Below are 19,699 nucleotides of genomic sequence, written 5' to 3' on the forward strand. Positions count from 1 at the left end.
CAATAATGTTTTATTAAAATCTATTTCAATTTGTTTTCGGCGCACGGGTGGCCCAGTCATCTAAGGCGCCGCGATTCGCTGTGCAGAGTTGCGTCCCTTGGCCACGCCAGAAACCTATGATTGTGGGTTCGAATCCCGGTTCGCCCCAATTCTGTTTCTAGGTTTGTCAGCGCCATACCCGTGCTCGTGGGTTTCACCGAAGTGGTAAACGTCTGATACCTGCATCACTTCGGGCTTTCCTCCCACATTAAGCTGACACGCCGCGATATAACTGGAATACTGTTAAAAGCGGCGTTAAACCCAACTCACTCAATTTGTTTGCACCATTTTCCCTATTCCATGCATGTTTATGCTGCTACATCTTATTGCTCATGTTCCTAAGTATTATAAAACACTTTAATGTTTCTCCTAATCTAACGTTATAACATTTCAGGTCATCACCATCATCTAATACACAAGAGATGATACCAAGACATATTTTATTCGGTTTTATGGTCTATGCGGTCTTACAATTGATTTTATTAGTCTTTAAATCTTATGTCTAGAGCATATTTTCACAAACAGGGCCGTAAGCTGATATAAGGAATGTAACATCCAGTTGATTATCCAGTTGACGTACTGTTACTGTGTTGTTGTTTTTATCAAATAAGAGGACTGTATACTTTTATACTGTATACGTTAGTCTGTTAACGAACTTTTTAAATTAATATTTTGAATAAGCCGTTAATACGCCAGTTGTGACAGGGATGATGGTATGGTAGCTGTAGCAGACAGATTGACAGCCGTTGTTACTTGTGTCACTAGGTTTTTAGTACGGCATTGGCCTTCTTGATTGAATCTAAACTTTGAGGATTCTTGTGGCCAGTGGCGGACGTTATTCAAACTCCTTCCACACTGGCATCGCATCAAATATATTTGTGTACCGATTACATTAGTCTTACTGACAGTGCGGGATGGTAGTTCACCGGACGACACTGTGTATATTGGGCGGCGTCTTTGATCTCGTCTCCAAACATATAGTCTGGAAGTTAATTTAATGTACCGACGTTTACTACAATATCTGAAAAAGCTATTGGACCCAGTCAAAGTTGCTATTAGATTATTAAACAGTCATACATAACTGGATATTACCTTTAAAAACAATCGATGCATGAACAAAAAATCTGTCTATTTAGCTATCGCTATATTTCATCAACAACCAGACCTGTTCGTCACGGGTGGAACGAGCATTCATTGTAACAACCATCTGCATAATGCTACCCCTGCGTCACAGGGCCATATGACACAGTTGAACCAATCAACTCAACTCGAAAGGTTGCACGGGAATCACGCACGCACAAATATGGTGTTAGCATTAGATTTCATGATGTCTCAGCGCAAGCATCTTTCCGCTGATGCGAAAGGTTTCGTTGTCAAAATATTTGAATACTTTAAGGCTGAAAGTGAAAGACGTTCGCCCTTCTTTGACATTTCAAAGTACACGAAAAGAACAATTCATGCGTTACAGCTTCCCGAACAAACCGTAGCTAAGATTTTGAACTCTCATAAAAACACATGCTCCCCTGCACATCCCTTAGGGGGCATCTCAAAACAGGAATGGAAATTAAAGTTAGATTCCTTTGATAAGAAAGTTGTCGGGGACGTGATTCGGCAGTTAACACGAGAAAATGAATTTATTTCAACACGAAAACTAAAATAAATTCTCCTTACAGAGCATGACTTAGATATTTCCAAATGGACCATTTGTAAACTCCTTTCCAAATTTGGATATCAGTACAAAAAGACGAAAGGGTCGAAACAAGCAATGTGTGAACGACCAGATATCATTCGTTTGCATACCAGTGGTCTCACCAGTGGTCTCACCCAGATACCAGAGCGCCACAGCGCAAGATCTCCCCTGGTAAAGGGGAGCGCCTGATTGTCCTCCATGCAGGCTCCCATAGAGGTTTCCTCCCTGGGTGTGATCTAGTGTTCAGATCCAGATCTACAGATGGCAGAGACTACCATACCGAGATGAATAGTCAGGTTTTCACTGGGTATGTTGAGGAGCAGCTCCTCTTAGCACTGCCTGATAAATCCTTGTTGGTTATGGACAATGCTCCCTATCACAATTGTCGAGATCCTATTAACCGTTGTCCAACCTCAAATTCCACCAAAGGTGAGATCTGTCAGTGGTTGGACAACAACCGCATTGCTCGGCCCACGAAAGCCAAAAAAACTGACTACTACCAACTGGATCTTCAGAAAAAAAAACACCGCCCTCTTATTTGATCGACAACATTTTGAGAGAACACGGTCACGAAGTGCTTAGACTTCCTACTTACCATTGTGACTTGAATCCCATCGAACTAATCTGGGGTGATTTGAAAAATATGGTCGCACGGCAAAATAAGACCTTCAAGCTTGCCGACGTCAAGCAGATTGTCGTGAAAGGGGTGGGAGAAATTACAGATGTACGTTGGGCAAACTGTGTTCAGCATGTTATCAAAGTTGAGGAAGAGTATTGGAAACAAGACTGTATCCGACCAGATACTGTTCACTAAGGTGACAACACAGACTCCGAATCTGACGACGAGGGCATTTCGTGGGACCAAGAATAGTGCAATACATATACCCCTGTTTCACTACGACATGTAATAGCCCGAATTACCACGGATATGAATTCTTACATATTCGTACATATTCTTAATCATTTCTTAAGAATCTTAAATATATTTTATTTGATTCCCAATCATTCTTGTAGTTCGTGGGATTCGTGAGAAAAAAATTGTTTATCAAAGTGTTTCTAGGAATCGTCTATGAATTTCAGGTTCGTGCTTTGTACTACATGTCGTAATCGGATCTTGTCCATATTGTGCAATTCTTGGCTCAGAATTTGATTCTCTTTCACCCGAAACAGCCCCGAAAGTCTCGAATCATCTACGAAAATATTAAAATATTTTCTTCGAAATAATTAAGCAATGACTTGTCTAAATTCGAAAAAGAATGCAAAAATAATTGGATAGATATTATTGAATAACTGCTTGAGACGCCCAACGCTAACACCGTATTCATGCGTGCGTGATTCCCGTGCAACCTTTCGAGTTGAGTTGATTGGTTCAACTGTATCATATGGCCCTGTGACGCAGGGGTAGCATTATGTCTCAAGCAGGTACAATGAATGCTCGTTCCACCCGTGACAAACAGGTCTGGTTGTTGATGAAATATAGTGATAGCTAAATAGACAGATTTTTTTATTCATGCACCGATTGTCTTGAAAGGTAATATCCAGTTATGTATGACTGTTTAATAATCTCATACCAACTTTGACTGGAGTAGGTCCAATAGTTTTTCAGATATTGTAGTAAACGTCGGTACCTTAAATTAACTTCCAGACTATATTTTTATTGAATGACTCATTAAACGATGATACACATCTCGTTGACTATACAGGCTGGGTTTTTGCCAACAGCAACGCCTGTATAACTGTTCATTCACGCGTGGTGTGGTAGATTGTAATTGAACGAGAGCAGGTATTGTAGAATCACCGGTAAATAAGGCCCACACTGTTATTAGATACAACGTACTAATGAGAATATGAAAATTATCATAAGAAGGGTGCTGTTTTTTCTGAACTGTTCCCATTTTCATACCCAAAGTGGCAATGCATCTAAAAGTTGCTTTCGTGTCATAATATCCACTAATGTTTTCCCCAGTCGCCTTTAAACATAATTCCCATTGGTCAGTTCGACACCGCTTATAATTAAATGATTTTTTAGAAATTTCGTTAGAATGTGAGATATTCAGCCAGACGTTATGCAATGAAAGACGAATCGGTTTTTTCATTAAAATACGCGCACGTGTACCTGTATATTGCATACCTAGTGTCACTGAATTGCCCAGTGTGATGTATCAACGAGACATAAAATGGGAAATGAAAAAGAAACTAACTAAACTTTAATGTTGTGGAAAATGACGCCAATGAATTTGGAGTACACGTGAATGAATTCGTATGATAAACTATCAAAACGTTTTGAGAGGTAAGGCCGGGTTCACTAAAGATCGCTACAATATGTAAAAAAGGTGAAATTTGTGAAACTTCTATAAAGGAAACATCCAACCAAAGGCCCTTTTTAAAAAGTAATGTAATGATATAAAATAAAGTATATTTCACATGATACAATATACTTTGCACACAACTAGTTAATGCTTTAAAGGGACTGACGAAAACATGCGAAATATTTTAATAACGCCACAAATTAGTTGAATTAAGTTAAAATGAGTTGAATCATGTGTCATGCTTGTAGACACACCTTTATGCATTTGCGAAACTAAAACTATTGAGCAGAGGAAAATATTCTCGCCCGTAGGCCAAACTTTCTCGTCCAGGGCGAAATATTTCAATAACGCCATAAAATAGTTGAATTAAGTTAAAATGAGTTACATTTTGTGTCATGATACTAGAAGGAATGTATGTATGTATGTATGTATGTATGTATGTATGTATGTATGTATGTATGTGCGAAACAAAAACATGAGTTTTGAGTAAAGAAAAATATTCTCGCCCTGGGCGAAATATTTCAATATCATTATCAAATCTTTGAATTAGGTTAATATGAGTTAAATTTTGTGTCATGGCCTGAGGGTCTCCAATAGGCAACGCTAAAGATACCAAGCAGATATACTCACGCAGAATCATTATGATAAGGTTCACCAAAGTGCCCAATGAGTTACCGCCATTTGGATATATTTGACTCCAGGCAAAAATAATTTTTCATCACACATGTGACGTCAATCTATATTTTGAACGCTCCATTATTTTTCAGGAATGGAGAGTTGTTTGTCAACTATACATTATCTTGAACCAATAGACGGTAAAATAAAGTAAATAATTCTTCCCGATAACAAATGTCGCCAGCGGGATTCGAGCCCGCAACGTTTGATTTGAGAACGTGTAATTGTCAACCTCAGCTAGGGCGGGACATGAAGGAATCGTGAGGAATTAACTATTAAATATTTTCATAATTTTACATAATGCTCAAATTCTCAACATGATATGTATATATTTTGTGTCAGAGCAGGTTACCTACAACATTGTTCATATTTATAGCAATTAGAGAAACCTTTGACGAGAAAAAAAGAAATCAGGTCAGCATGTAGGACCCAACGTAATTATGAAGAGTCGCGAACCATGCATTGTTAATTAATGTCAGCTCGCGACGGAGCTTGGCGCACGTGCAACAGCGGCAGAGAACGCATTCCTCCTGCATCGCGCAAGGTCGACTCACGCAATATAAATACAGACAACAAAGAGTTCTGGTTTATTTTTCAAATATTTTCCACAACAGAATAATTTGTCAAAGTGTAAAAGTAGGGATGAGTTTAGAGTAGGGGAATATCCTCGTAACTCTCCATTCCTTGAAAATAATGGGCCTCCGCTCCATTGTTACTAAGAAATGGAGAGTTACTCGGAAATTCCCCTCCGCATAACAAATAAGGAGGTCTTGACAGAGAATGTTAGCCCAGGACAGGGGGACATTGGGAGGATTGACTGAAAATGCGGAGGAGGTTCCTATCATACTTTAAAACCGTCTAATTACAAGAAATACCAGAAATAATAAGAGGACATCGGACTACCTTATGGTTAAACACGATACAGTGCGTTGCTGTATACAAGACATACGACCCGTGAAGATTCCGGGGATTCAGCAACCCATGCTTTCCGTAAAAGGCGACTAACGGGATCGGGTGGTCAGACTCGCTGACTTGGTTGATGCATGTCATCGATCCCAAATGCGTGGATTGATGCTCATGATGTCAATCACTGGATTTTTATTTACAGACCGCCGTCATATAGCTGGAATATTGCTGAGTGCGGCGTGAAACAACAAACCAACCAACCAACCAACAAGTGAGTGAGTTAATGCTTTACGTCACATCGGCAATATTTCAGCCATATCGTGACGATCCCAACCAACAAGACTTACAAGTCTTGATATGTAAAATTGAAAACCATTTCATCATCTGTTCCGATGGGAAAACAGTGGGTTACAAATATAAAGAAAAAGTTAAAATAGGTTGCAAGTTCGATTTCCTTTGAGGAATTTTCACGTGAAAACAATTGTGACATTTAACCAATCAAACAGCAATACTACATTCATATCAAACGGCCAGTTTATAAAATTCAAATGTGAAACCTTGATCTTGGCCATGGAATTCAATGAAACCTGGGGCATTTTCTGCTGCATGCCCGGGGTTGCCTGGTCAATTCGAATGTTACCCACATGTTAAAGAACCCCCTCACACATTAGTGTGATGTCACAAAACGTTTATAATTCGCTTTAAAATATTGTTCTATCATGCCCTCATTAATGGGGATTCGAACATATCCTCGCACATCTTCCCGAGGCAAGTGAGTTAACTGACCCTTGCCGAACTAGGCTGGTATTATGGAGTTATATTTTGGCTGGACTAACGAGTCTATGCATAGTCCAATCAAAATCGTGCACTGAAATTGAAATCCGGTTCGTAAAGTGTGATGCAGGTTTCGGTCGACTGCAGGATTTGCAAAGCATGTGCACCGCTAACTCGTTGTCAACAGATATTTTCTAAATCTTTTCATGTTTTTAATCAAGGTGCTCACGTGATTTAATGCACTTTGCGATGTGAGACTCGTTTTATCACAATATAGATCTTGATTATCAATCAGATCATCTTGACTAGGCGCCACCGTTTTGTTTGAAGCAAATGCAAGTGATACGAGAGGTGAAATCTGATTGGTCAATAGGAGAGGCATAGAAAGGACATAACTCGTAATAGCCACTGGTGGCGCTACGATCGAGCCCAGGAACTCCAGCCTAGTTCGGCAAGGGTGGAAACTGGACTTTTAAAGTCAGTTAACTCTCTTGCCTCGGGAAGATGGTCCTCGCAACGTGATGACGTCGACATTGGATGACGTCATTTATGATTGGGAAGTGTCTAGTGTGTTGTTCCCCATGAATGTAGCTGAACATAGCTGAGCAAAGTAGATATACCGAATGGTCGAACGATCGCATTAAGGCCAAAAGGAACAGCTTCAGGAAGAGGATCTATGCTTTCAAAAAAATATATTGTGGACATGTGGTGGACGTTTCCAAATTTGAAGCAGCAGTGGCAAGAATATATCCAATGCGATAACCTATTTTGACTTGTACCGCATGTTTCCGTGTTTTTGTACAGGTGAACAACTCAGTTGCCTTTGCATGTGTTTGTGACGGGCGCTAACAGCGGTGCAAGATACGCTCACCTTTTCGCGAACACCTAATATAGTGATAGTGATTCATAAACACATGCTCAGTCAAAATCGGACTGCCTCCGTGGTAGAGCGTCCGCCCGGAGAGCGGAAGGTCCGGGGTTCGATCCGGTCGCGTCATACCAAAAGACGTTTAAACATGGTACTTTTTGTTACCCTGTCTGGCGCTCGGCATTAAGGGGCTAAAACAAGGACTGGTCGGCTCGGAGTCAGTATACTGTGTCTGAGTGGGGTATTCATGTTAAACTGCGGCATGGTATCTCAGTGAGCTAGCACTATAAATCGGCATCAGTCCGGACTAGTACAAGCAGCCACACAAACACACACACGTACATGCACGTCGCTATATAAGTGCAATAATCTTGGACGCGACGTTAAACCCCATTTCACCTTGCCTCAGTCGGAATCGCACAATCGACTCTGCTTTTGGCAGAGATTTCTTATGAATATTGAAAGGGTTTCGTCCCTTTAAATAAAGAGGATGTACATAATGTTTAAATCTCAAAATACACAACCCATGGTCGTTGTTTTTTTTTTCTCTTAAGTATATGTATCGAATCACGTTCGAAACCTCTAAATTTAAAGGACATAGTGTTCATCTCATTCTACCCTGACACAACCACAAAACAAACACGAAATGATTAGTGATGTTGCATGGTAGTGACTGGCTGTACCAGAAACACACTTATGTGCCCTTGATTTGGATTTCGATAATATAACCACCTGGGGGGCACGGGTGGCCCAGTCGTCTAAGGCGGCGCGATTCGCTGTGCAGAGTTGCGTCCCTTGGGCACACCAGAAACCTATGATTGTGGGTTCGAATCCCGGTTCGCCCCGATTATGTTTCTAGGTTTATCAGCACCATACCTGTGCTCGTGGGTTTCACCGAAGTGGTAAACATCTGAGGCCTGCATCACTTCGGGCTTTCCTCCCACATTAAGCTGACACGCCGCGATATAACTGGAATACTGTTAAAAGCGGCGTTAAACCCAACTCACTCACTCACTCACTCTTTCTCAGGACAGTGAGTGAACGTATGCAACCCATATCATCCTCAACCCATAACACTGCAAACACGAAAACGTCGGGTTTTTTCCGTATATGGTGATTGGGCGGAAAAACGACAAAAAATTCATTAAAATTTATTAATTGGTTAGCGTCTAGAAAGTGTCCGGAAAAGCGTCGAGTTTTTCAAGCGTAGAATGGACGGGAAAACGATGCTTTTTGCTCCGCCTTGTACAACTGTTTACGGCCAATCAGATGGCGCTGGTCCCCCGACGCATGTGATGCCCAAGGCTTTCTTTCGGAAGCATTAGGTTTCGTATTTCTGGCATGCCTTGTTCTAGTATCTGTGATTGGTCAGTTTTAGGATATGTAACATGTTAATGGAATTCAGACACGCGCCAAGAAGTCAAACCAAACCATGTACCAAGTTTATTGAGATAATATATCCCTCCGCTATGCACAGTTACCTCTATCGGATAAAGGGTTGTGTTTCATCTGGTTATAACAGTAACTTATTTTGTAATGTGAAGTTTACACGATATACGGCTTTTCTATAGGACTAGAGGTGGGTCACATGATGTTTATCACGTGACTGTATTCTTGAAATTGCGTAAACACTGACTACTTCCACATTCCTGGGGAAAACCCTGGGAATTTCAAAGTACGAATTCATACAGAAGCGTTGTTTCTCATCATTTAATCCCTTTAATTTTGAACGCAGCATCTTAGCATACTCTGGGATAAGTCATAGAGTTTGGTTGCATGCCCGTTCAAGGATACCCATCCTAGAGAAAAAAACAACAAACAATATTAAATCCAAACTATCGTAGTGACAATCTACAGCAATGTATGATTTTACTTTAGTATCTATTTAACACATTTTTACAATCACCTTTCAATGATCGGCCAATTGATCAGTGATGACAAAGGCTTGAAATCGCCACAGGTTAATTAACAACTTCGGAAATATCTCCCGTCACGTTTATCGTGTCGGCTATTTTGACGTCTTGTACTTGATGTAAATGTATTACGACGCTCTGTCATTGTGATTGACTTACTGAGGTAGTTCTTAACAGACCTTCTCATCTAATAAGGATATTTTTGGAATACATTTCTTGTAAACAAACTAAAACAGATGTTCCTCGCTTTTGGGAGAACTATTTTATTCCGGAATGGCCTATTAAAGCTAATAGTAAGTCAAGGCAACATGCGTGTATATGATCTGTTATTATTTTCGGATTGACGCCCTTACAAATACATGCAAAACGTGTCAAAATTAACCAAAGCGCGACACTTCGACAACGCGATATTTTGGCCATTTGTCGCATTGTCGCGTTGTCGCTCTTTGAAAAATCTTTTTCTATATTTTGAAAAAGGGCGACAATGCATATGTCTCGTTGTCGCATTGTAGCCCCATCACAAATATGTAAAAAAGGCGTAAAGTTCAGTTAATGTTACTGTTAGGAAGCAGTAACCAAGTTATATCTGTCGTAGATATTCAACCTGATACATGTACGTCTTGAATTGAAAACACAAGTCCGTCCGCGAGTCCATAACGTTTTATGGTGAGCTCTTCTCTATAAGTGCTTAGTGTTCAACTTCCAGTTCCAAACACGTTGTACCTCATCATTTCTCTAGTGCAGTGATCGTCCGGAAGATCTTACTCTTGACCGTATTAGACAACTGATGAGTGCCCGCCTAACCTGTGACCTCGTTATGCCTTGTGCTTTAAAGGTTTTTAAGTCATTTAGGGGGTTCAGTACAGTTGCCAGTGTCATCTGATTGTTGCAATTTAGTGAGCTAGAACTGGGAGTCTGGGGCTTTTGTTACTTTCAAGGATCTGTTGGATTTGTTGGTTTTGTTGGGTTGAGGCCCAGTAATTTATTGTTAGATGTTCTCGGCGTAGATCCAGGGGTATTTCGTCTGTTAGTGCCTGTAGCGATATGCGCGGCGTGCCATGCTGAGAACTTGCACTTTATGTAACGACCAAATAGGAGATGAATTTCACTTTCTATTAGTATGTCCAAGACTAAATGACCTTCGAGCTATGGCTGGAAAATTGTCCTTGCGACGTTAAAATTTGTGAATTTCAGTCAACAATATAATATATATGTATATTTTGTGTGTTCATGTAATTACGTGTAATTGTCTTGAGTGCTTGATAATGAATTGAGTTTAACTCAATATTGTATTAAAACCTAATCAGAACAGAACAAGATACCTTTATAAATGTTATAGTTATCCGACTTTTTATCAGGTCACAAGCGGTGTCGGGTGCAATACAGTACAATTTCAATTAACTGTATAGTGCAGAGAGCGAGAGAGAGAGAGACTGAGAGAGAGAGAGAGAGAGAGAGAGAGAGAGAGAGAGAGAGAGAGAGAGAGAGAGAGAGAGAGAGAGAGAGAGAGAGAATAATATTGATATTACTATAGAAATAAAAATATATAAATAATGATAAATAAAAAAAATAAATAAAGTAGATACAACGCGGGCGGATTGATGCATTCGTACTTGGTATAAATAAATGAGTCCATTTCACAAGAGAGAACAGAATATTCCACTGCTAAGTATATGATAAATTGCTGAATTAGAAGTACATAAGGTTTAGAATTATATGTGTTTTTTAACCCTGTTCCACATTGTTGGAAAGTGTGTCGCCTGCTGCCCCAGCTGGAGACATCTGGCGTAGCAGATTATTAAAATCACAAGCTATCGTGTAGCCCCGACAGCTGAATGCCTTGCTTTTTTAGTTCAAGGAAATCTAGTGTCTTCCTTTCACTTTGCAATATAATATATAGAGGCTACTTCATGCCTTTTGTCGAATACGATTTATATTTCGTCGAGTGAAGCCTCAAACCCCATATTGTTTCGAGATCGAAGATCGAGATGATCGATGATATTTCTCGCGTCGTGACCTGCTCACATACGACCTGTCACTTTTACTACGATGAAGTAAATAGTTCAATCAATATATACTCATTTCAAATTGTCAAAGAAAACAAAATACAAATGTGAATCAAAAACATTCATTCAAATTGGCATTTTATCAATTTCTTAATTTATTATTGTATACAACTCATTGTCCAAACAATGTTTCGCACTAACGTCGATGCGTAGGAATACATAATAATCCATAGTCAGCTGATAATGCTCAGAGAAAAACAACGTCGCACACTCGCTTCGCTTCGAAAGTGTGAACTTTTGTCAACAAAGCCAAGAACGTAAAAGGATGTAACAAACACTGAATATGAACGTGAAAAGGTAAGTCCAAACATATTTTATTGTCAATATTTCATGACGAACATTAATTATGCCATATTTTCAAGATGATCTTGTCATTCTATTGCAAGCATGGTCTTTTCGGTGGTAACTCGTCTTCACATGTGTTTGATGTTGTCGCATTTGCAGTGTGTTTTTCGGAGGACATTGATACATTGAACATGTCAGGTGATAGACATATGTTAACATTTCCGTTGATTGTATTTCCAGACAACAAGCTTGTCAGAAAATGTTGATTCTGAAGGCGGTTGGACACAGATTGCATGCAAATCCACCCTGCATTGGTGCCGAGAGTCCGGATGTCGATCAGCTGTTGTGACTGTGCTGCTGGCGGTGTTACTGTTTGACAGAATGCGAGATATTCCCTTCTGCTTTTCAGTATTCATACTTGAGTACTAGTAATTATTTATCGAATTCACGTTTTTGTGGCCTGAAATTTGGAAAACGAAATAATTCAAAATAACGTTTTATCCATATTTTGAAAGATGAATGAATGATATTTGTATTTCTCTTCAGAGTATTTTATTATTTATTTGGTATTTCATTACTTTAATGTCTTAAAACAACCAGTTTATAGGATGAGGCCAATAGAATTTTCAAATGTTTATTTTTTTTACCGATATATGTTCTCATAATATTCAAAATACCAACAAAATGAATTTAACTAACTTATACAAACACATTTTAACCATTGATATTAAAAAAGGAAACTAAATTTGTTATTGTCCCCAGACTTATAAAAATAAATGTAAAATTAATGTATATTTTCACTTCAGTGGAATACCAACCTTCAAAATTTATTTCTAAATATGTTTTTTCCATATAATTTTATTGTTTTAATATATGTATTATAAATATTTCATAAATTCATTTTTTTGTTTACAGCTCTCATTTCACCAGATATCTGAATGATGTCATTGGGAGAAACGCCCTGTCTGTTCACTTCTGGACCAGGTGTTTCCTCATACTGAAAAAAAACCCAAATGATCCAGGTATATTCAATATCATGCCATTTATTTGATATTTATTACCTAATTTATTTTGACTTACTTTATGGCTGATTGGCATTGTATTTCCCAATATTATACTTAAGTGTTTATCCAAAACTAATATAGATATTGAATATTTACCTGTATGGTGTCAATCTTTTGTCATCAGCTATGTCAGCACCTTCTGTCATAGCCTTCATAATTCCATATAGCTTGTTGACACCCGGTGGGGCATTTTTGTACCAGTACGACTGTTCCTTCCTGTTGTTATTGACTGCTAGAAAAAATGGACTGTCTGGTGTACAAGAGGCTGGTGGTCGTCTTTGTCTGTACAATGCATTGACAGGGCATCTTTCCAGGTCTTCTGGTGTTGCATAGGCTCTTGGTTTTATTTGCCGTATATTTTTAGGATTATCCCCAGGTCTTGTTTTTGTTTGTCGCTCACTTACGAAGATAAGATACTCGGATCCATCATCATCATTTCTAATGTCAATGTCTCCCCATTGTAAATTTCTGGTTTCCTTTCCGGTTCTCATGCCGAAGTTCAGACAACAAATCATCCACATGGTGTGAAGGAGGCTGTGTGGGTTATCACTTCCGAGGGTCTTGGCATCGTACATGGCATCAATATCCATATCTGACAGCTCTTCAGCAGCCTTGGGTTTGTTGCCTTTACCCACTGATTTAAGTTCTTTTTGTTTGCATTTGAGTGTTTCTCTAGATCTTGCAAATGTGATATCGGAAATGATGTTAAATGTAGAACCCATTTGTTTCAAGTATCTTTGTAGGGAAGATTGGTAGCTTTTTAGACTGACTGGTTCATATCCTGATCCATCATTCTTTTTTACTGACAGAAAAAATCTTGACAAATAGGAATCTAAAGATACTGCATCGATTTTCTTCAATTTTTCTAGTTTCCCCCTCAACCATCACTAGGTACTCACTGATTATTCTAATGTCTCTATCTGTCTTCTTTCTTGTGTTTTGATTTTCCAGATCTCGAAGAAACCTTGAAACATCATCATCACTGATAGATTGATAATTTTTATCACCAAGTATGCTGTAATTTATTGCAGATAATAAATTATCCACATCATCTCTCTCTATGTTGTCGCTCATTTTGGCTAGCAGACGATCCAAGGGAGGTAATCATGAAATTATGTCCCTTTGTATCAAGGGGAAGTAACTCGAGATGAAAGTAGTTTCGGTTCAAACCTTATATTTTCACCGGTGAAAATATAAGCTTATATTTTCACTGAAGTGAAATATCATTTTTCAAATTTATTTCACAATACCATTTATATTTTCACTATATATCTATATATTTCATACTTATGTATATAATAAATGTGTATATTTTATGTGTTCATGTGTAGTTATGCTTATCATACATGTATTATAGAAATGCATTACGCGTGATTGGGTGCGTGTATGTATTCATGTATGTATATATTATTAGATATTATTGTTGGTGTGTTTGTGTATACATTTAACCTCAAGTATGCTCTGTAATCACTCTGTGAGATTTTCTGCAATTTCTTTTGAGCAATAAACTTCTGTTCTGTTCTGTTCTGTCGAAGTATTTAACAAGCTTTATAAAGCTCTCGTAGAACCTGTTCTATTTTATGGTGCTGGCATTTGGGGTTTGAATAAGTATAAGGAAGTAGAAATAATTCAAAATAAGGCTTGTCCTTTGTTTCTAGGCGTATGAAAAAATGCCCCAGTTACTGCTATTAGGGGGGACATGGGCTGGTGTTCTGTTAAAGTGTCACAGCATGTTGAAAGCTTTACATTATATTTCTGAAATACGCCAAGCCACCTACCCCACTGTTAGATAGGACATGTAAATATTGTCACGCCAATCCTATAAATGATCATGTAAATTATGTTGAAGATGAATGTCACTTTTTAATAGAATGTCGATTCTATGATGATTTAAGATACAACTTAGCTTAAGAAGCAATTTCAGTAGATAATGCATTTCATTATATGAGTAGTTTAGAAAAGTTTAATTTTATTATGAACGAAGAATCGCTTCAATGTATTTTAGCCAAATCAATTTACAACATGGTTAAACGAAGGCAATTTCATTTTTAAGCCAAGTATGTATGTATGACTTGTATGACTTGTATGACTGTTATGTTATGTTTGTATGCATGTGTGTGTGTGCGTGCGTGTGTGCGTGCGTGCAGGGTGAGTAATTGTACACTCGGGGAGCGGGGCCGGCGCAACGCGGTGGGGGGAGTCAAGGGGGAGCGCACTTTTTAACTTGCCCTGTAATCTGGCATACTGGTGCGCTCCTCATTGAAGCCGCCCACGGCCGTGTTCCGCGCCTGCATCACGAGGTATGTATTTATGTATATGTGTCTATGGATGTATGTATATGTGCGGTGTATGTTAAGTATGAGTACGCGCCTCCGTGTGGCTGAAAAGTAGCTTCACGTAGGTATGTGTCCGTGTGCTAAATGTTTTTTTCTGCTTCAACTGAATAGTTTATGATTGATATGTTTTATAGTGTCTCGTAGGCCATATTTGGCCGGATGTTATATTTTACTGTTTTGCATATATCCTATCACGAAGTGTATATAACATGTGACACTTTAATAAACAATATTCTCTCTAAACATATTCTCACTGTGTTGGTTTGTGATTACGGTTTGTGATTACATTGGAATTCCTGATGATGTTTTTGATGAAACTGATGTACTATCTTTGTTTTCTTCACTTGGAATAGACATCAATAGACACTCATCAGATGTGGGTAGAGCAAACGACCATGGCTACAGATTGATCGATATTTGTAGAAATAATAATCTGTTTATCATAAATGGTCGTTTTGGTGATGACAAACACACTGGTAAAGCAACTTGTAAAGGTTGTAGCTTGGTTGATTATAATATTTTTTCATTGAATTTACTGAAAAGAATATGTGATTTTAGTGTCATAGATTTTGACCCTATTCTATCTGATGCTCATTGTGCTTTGACATTGAGTATCAACATGTGTGACGTCAACATGAACTGTCAATCAAGGACAGAAGCTGACAGCAGCAAGGACTCCACGGGCACCTACCGACGCTGGGACAAACGACATGCTTCTCAATTTCATGATGTAATTGATTCTCGCCAGGGTGAAATCGATAATATTGATTTTGACATTGATAACTGTGCAACCGGGGATCAAGAAGCTCTTAACAATCTAGTAAACAATATTGACAATGTATTTATTGAAAGTGCCAAATCTGTGTTTGGTTTTAGACAACCTACCAGTGATATGTTTGATCATAAAAGGCGACAGAAAAAGCATTGGTTTAGTCGTGATTGCAAGATCAGTAGAGGTAAATATCATCAGGCTAAATCAATATTTCAAAAACATAATAGTGTCCAAAACAAAAGAAGGCTTACAAACACACTTTGTCAAAATATCATAACCTTCACAGATCTGACATACAGGACAAATTATTTAAATTACGTAAAGAGGACTCTAAATCATTCTGGAAAGTGTTGCGAAATGATAATAAAGATAATTTAAAAGATTTACCACCACTCGAGGAATTTTTAACATATTTTCAGAAATTAAATGATGCACCTGATGAAGAGTCTGATGATCTCACTGATCAATTTGATATAAACATTGAAGATTGTAACTCTGTTCTGAATGGTGCCATTTCACGTGATGAAATTTTGATTGCCATAGCAAATTTGAAAAATAATAAAGCATGTGGCCCTGATAAAATTATTAATGAATATATTAAAACCACTCAAGTCATTATGCTACCTGTTTATGTAAGGTTATTTAACAATACTTAGATGATGGTGTTTATCCAGAGCAGTGGCTCAGTGGTATAATTCGTCCTATTTATAAAGGTAAAGGTGACAAATATGATCCAGAAAATTATAGACCAATCAGTCTTTTAAGTTGTTTTGGTAAACTCTTTACAAGCATTATTAGTAATAGAATCCAAAATTTTATAGAAGATCAAAATAATTTTGTTGAAGCACATACTGGTTACCTTTAAAAATATTCTACAACTGATCACATATTCACCCTTAAATGCCTTGTAGATTTATTTGTCAATTATTTTGTTGTTTTATTGATTTTAAAAAGGCTTTCGATAATGTAAGAAGGACTGCCTTGTGGAGTAAACTGTTCAGCCAAGGTATAGATAGCAAATGTTTCAGAATTTTGAAATCCATGTATAGTGGTATAAAATCGTGTGTAAAGGTACATAGCATTGAATCAGATTCCCTTGCCTTGTAGGAGTTAGACAAGGAGAAAACTTATCACCTGTTCTATTTTCTTTGTTTCTAAATGACTTAGAAACATTCTTAATGTCCAAAGACTGTCCAGGTCTATTAATTAACTCAGAAATAACACATTCCATGCTAGATTTATCTATTTAATTGTTTGCTCTTTTATATGCCGATGACACTGTCCTTCTCGCTTTCTCAAAAACGAATCTCCAAAAAGCTATCAAACATTTTGAATCATATTGCAAAATTTGGAAATTAACTATCAATATTGATAAAACTAAAGTTCTAATATTTGGTGGTAATAAAAATGATATGAGTAAAGATACTATCTCCATGGTGTTCCTTTAGAATATGTCACTGAATACAAATATCTTGGTGTTATATTTGATAAAAAGTGTTCTTTTAAAACATCCATTGCTAATCTATGCCAACAGGCTACAAAATCCATGTATTTCGTACTACGTAAAAGCCGAAACCTTAATTTATCAATTCAATGCCAATTATATCTTTCTGGCACAATGGTAAAACCAATCATAGTATATGGTTGCGAATTATGGGGTTTTGTTAATCTAAAACAAATTGAAAATGTACATATTTGTTTCATGAGAAAATTATTACCTGTTAAAAAGAGTACCCCTTTATGCATGCTTTACGGTGAACTAGGTAGAGTTCCGTTATCTGTTGATGTTAAAACCCGTGTATTAACCTTTGGGTCGAAATTACTTACAGATAAATCCAGCAAAATATCTTCAATCATTTACTCCATTGTATATAACATCCATAATACAGGTGTTTACAACTATGACTGGATTTCATGTATTCAAAATGTTCCAAACAATATTGGTTTAAGTTATGTATGGTTGTCACAGTCCCCTGTTTCATCTTCCTGGCTCAAAGCAACAGCTCACTCTATTTTAACTGAAAATTTAAAAAAAAGTGTAGTCTATTCTCTCTTGAAACCACAATTTGAATTAGAAAATTAACTGACGTCCCTACCCCTAAATAAAGCTATCCCTTTACTTTTATTTCGTACTTCATGCCACCACCTACCAATTGAAAAAGGAAGATGGAATGGGATACCTATTTGTGAAAGAAAATGTAAACTGTGTTTTATTGATGATATTGGAGATGAATTTCACTATATTTTTAAATGTCAATATTTTACTAAAGAAAGAATTTTGTATATCCCACCTACATATTCTAAAAGACCTAATATGATTAAATTTCAAAGATTTTTCACTTGTAAAGAGATATCTGTATTAAAAAACCCTAGTAAATTCTGTAAATATGTAATGCAAATTGTAAAATCTTCCGGCTAACCACATATCCGCTATTATAATGTGTATTTTGCTGTCATTTTGTACCTCCTATGCCGAGGATCTCGGCCTGAGCGTAATAAAGTTCTAGATCTGTTCTACGTGTTCAGGAGTTACTTTTAAGTTGCAGTGGGGACATTTACCGGTTTGGTGTTTTTTTTAACTTGGTGCAGGTGGGAGTTTAACCTAGTGTGCCCTGTTTGAAGTTTTGTAATTCATTTATTTATACCTTTTATTTATACCAAGTACGATTGCATCAATCCGCCCGCGTTGTATCTACTTTATTTATTTTTTTTAATTATCATTTTTTTTTAAAATTATTTTTATAGTAATATTAATATTATTATTTCACAATGGATACACTTATATTTTAATCTGTCTCATAAGCCCTGGATGTACAAGCTTTTGTTTTGACACATATTATGTCAAATGTTTTTACTATGACTGCTTGTCTCTCTCTCTCTCTCTCTCTCTCTCTCTCTCTCTCTCTCTCTCTCTCTCTCTCTCTCTCTCTCTCACCAACATCACAGGACTAAGTTCATATGTTTGTTGAATGTTGTTTCGTGAACGCACCAATTGTGTAACACATTCCCTGAGCACAAACCCAAATTGCCCGTCCCTTTGAGACAGGTGTTAATTAGAGAATGTACTGCCACCATATTATTATGTCCCGGCAATATATAAGCTCCTCAATCATATCCAATGGTCTTACAATTTAAACATAGGAGCACATGAATACACATCATCTTAAATTGATTAAACGTAGGACTCTCACCGCAACTGACGCATGATGTCACGACTGTCTTTCCAACAGCTAGAAATTGGGTGTCCACACGTCGCAAAATACGTTCAAGGTCATTAAGGTCCGTGCGAACGCTCCCTTCACTGACCGGAGCCAGAACAGTTAGGACATACAGAACCAGGGCAATCATGGCTGTCCTGAGTGCTGACGTCTCGCCGCACCAAGGCGTATATATTGTCTTCCATAAAACCATAAACTGATTTTGTCGGTGATATCGAGTCAAAAATACCTGCTAATGACATAGTCGTTATCGTCCAATCGTCATTTGGTACGTCTCGCCGCACCAAGGCGTATATATTGTCTTCCATAAACCGCCTGTGGCTCATAAACTGATTTTGTCGGTGATATCGAGTCAAAAATACCTGCTAATGACATAGTCGTAATCACCCAATCGTCATTTGGTAGATCTGCATATGGAATGAGTTTTGTCGTTTATTTGTGTTGCTACGAAAGCCCATTAGGATCATATTGGTTTGGGGTTTTTCTCTTTTAAAAGTCGTAATTACGAGAAAAAAGTCGTAATTACGACTTTTCAAAACTCGTAACTACGACTTTTCAAAACTGGTAATAACCCGAATAAAGTCGTAACTACGAGTTTTTTCTCGTAATTACAACTTTATTCAGGTTATTACGACAATCTCATTAAAACCAGATCTTAGTTCTCGCTACCGCTAAACAAAGATCTGAGGACATCCCATTACGGGTCACGTCAGACCGACCTTGCGCGAACTTTGACCGACCAATGGAATGACCAATCAGAAGGCAGCTTTCTCGTGCTTTACGG

At 37.8% G+C, this 19,699-nt stretch overlaps 1 protein-coding gene and 1 pseudogene across 1 annotated transcript in view; both read right to left on the reverse strand.

Moving 5' to 3' along the window:
- Window positions 1-19,045, reverse strand: part of LOC139460866 (uncharacterized) — a 41,056-nt gene extending 22,011 nt beyond the window's left edge. Inside the window, exon 1 of the mRNA XM_071242344.1 lies at window positions 18,889-19,045. Coding sequence (XP_071098445.1) covers window positions 18,889-19,045 — 157 coding nt within the window. The remainder of the gene's footprint in view (window positions 1-18,888) is intronic.
- LOC139460644 (uncharacterized protein KIAA1958-like) lies at window positions 11,617-13,311 on the reverse strand (annotated as a pseudogene).
- Window positions 19,046-19,699: the final 654 nt, after the last annotated feature.

Source organism: Haliotis cracherodii, unplaced genomic scaffold (assembly GCF_022045235.1).
Source record: "Haliotis cracherodii isolate W230 unplaced genomic scaffold, xgHalCrac1.p SCAF_14, whole genome shotgun sequence".
NCBI classification, from domain to species: domain Eukaryota; kingdom Metazoa; phylum Mollusca; class Gastropoda; order Lepetellida; family Haliotidae; genus Haliotis; species Haliotis cracherodii.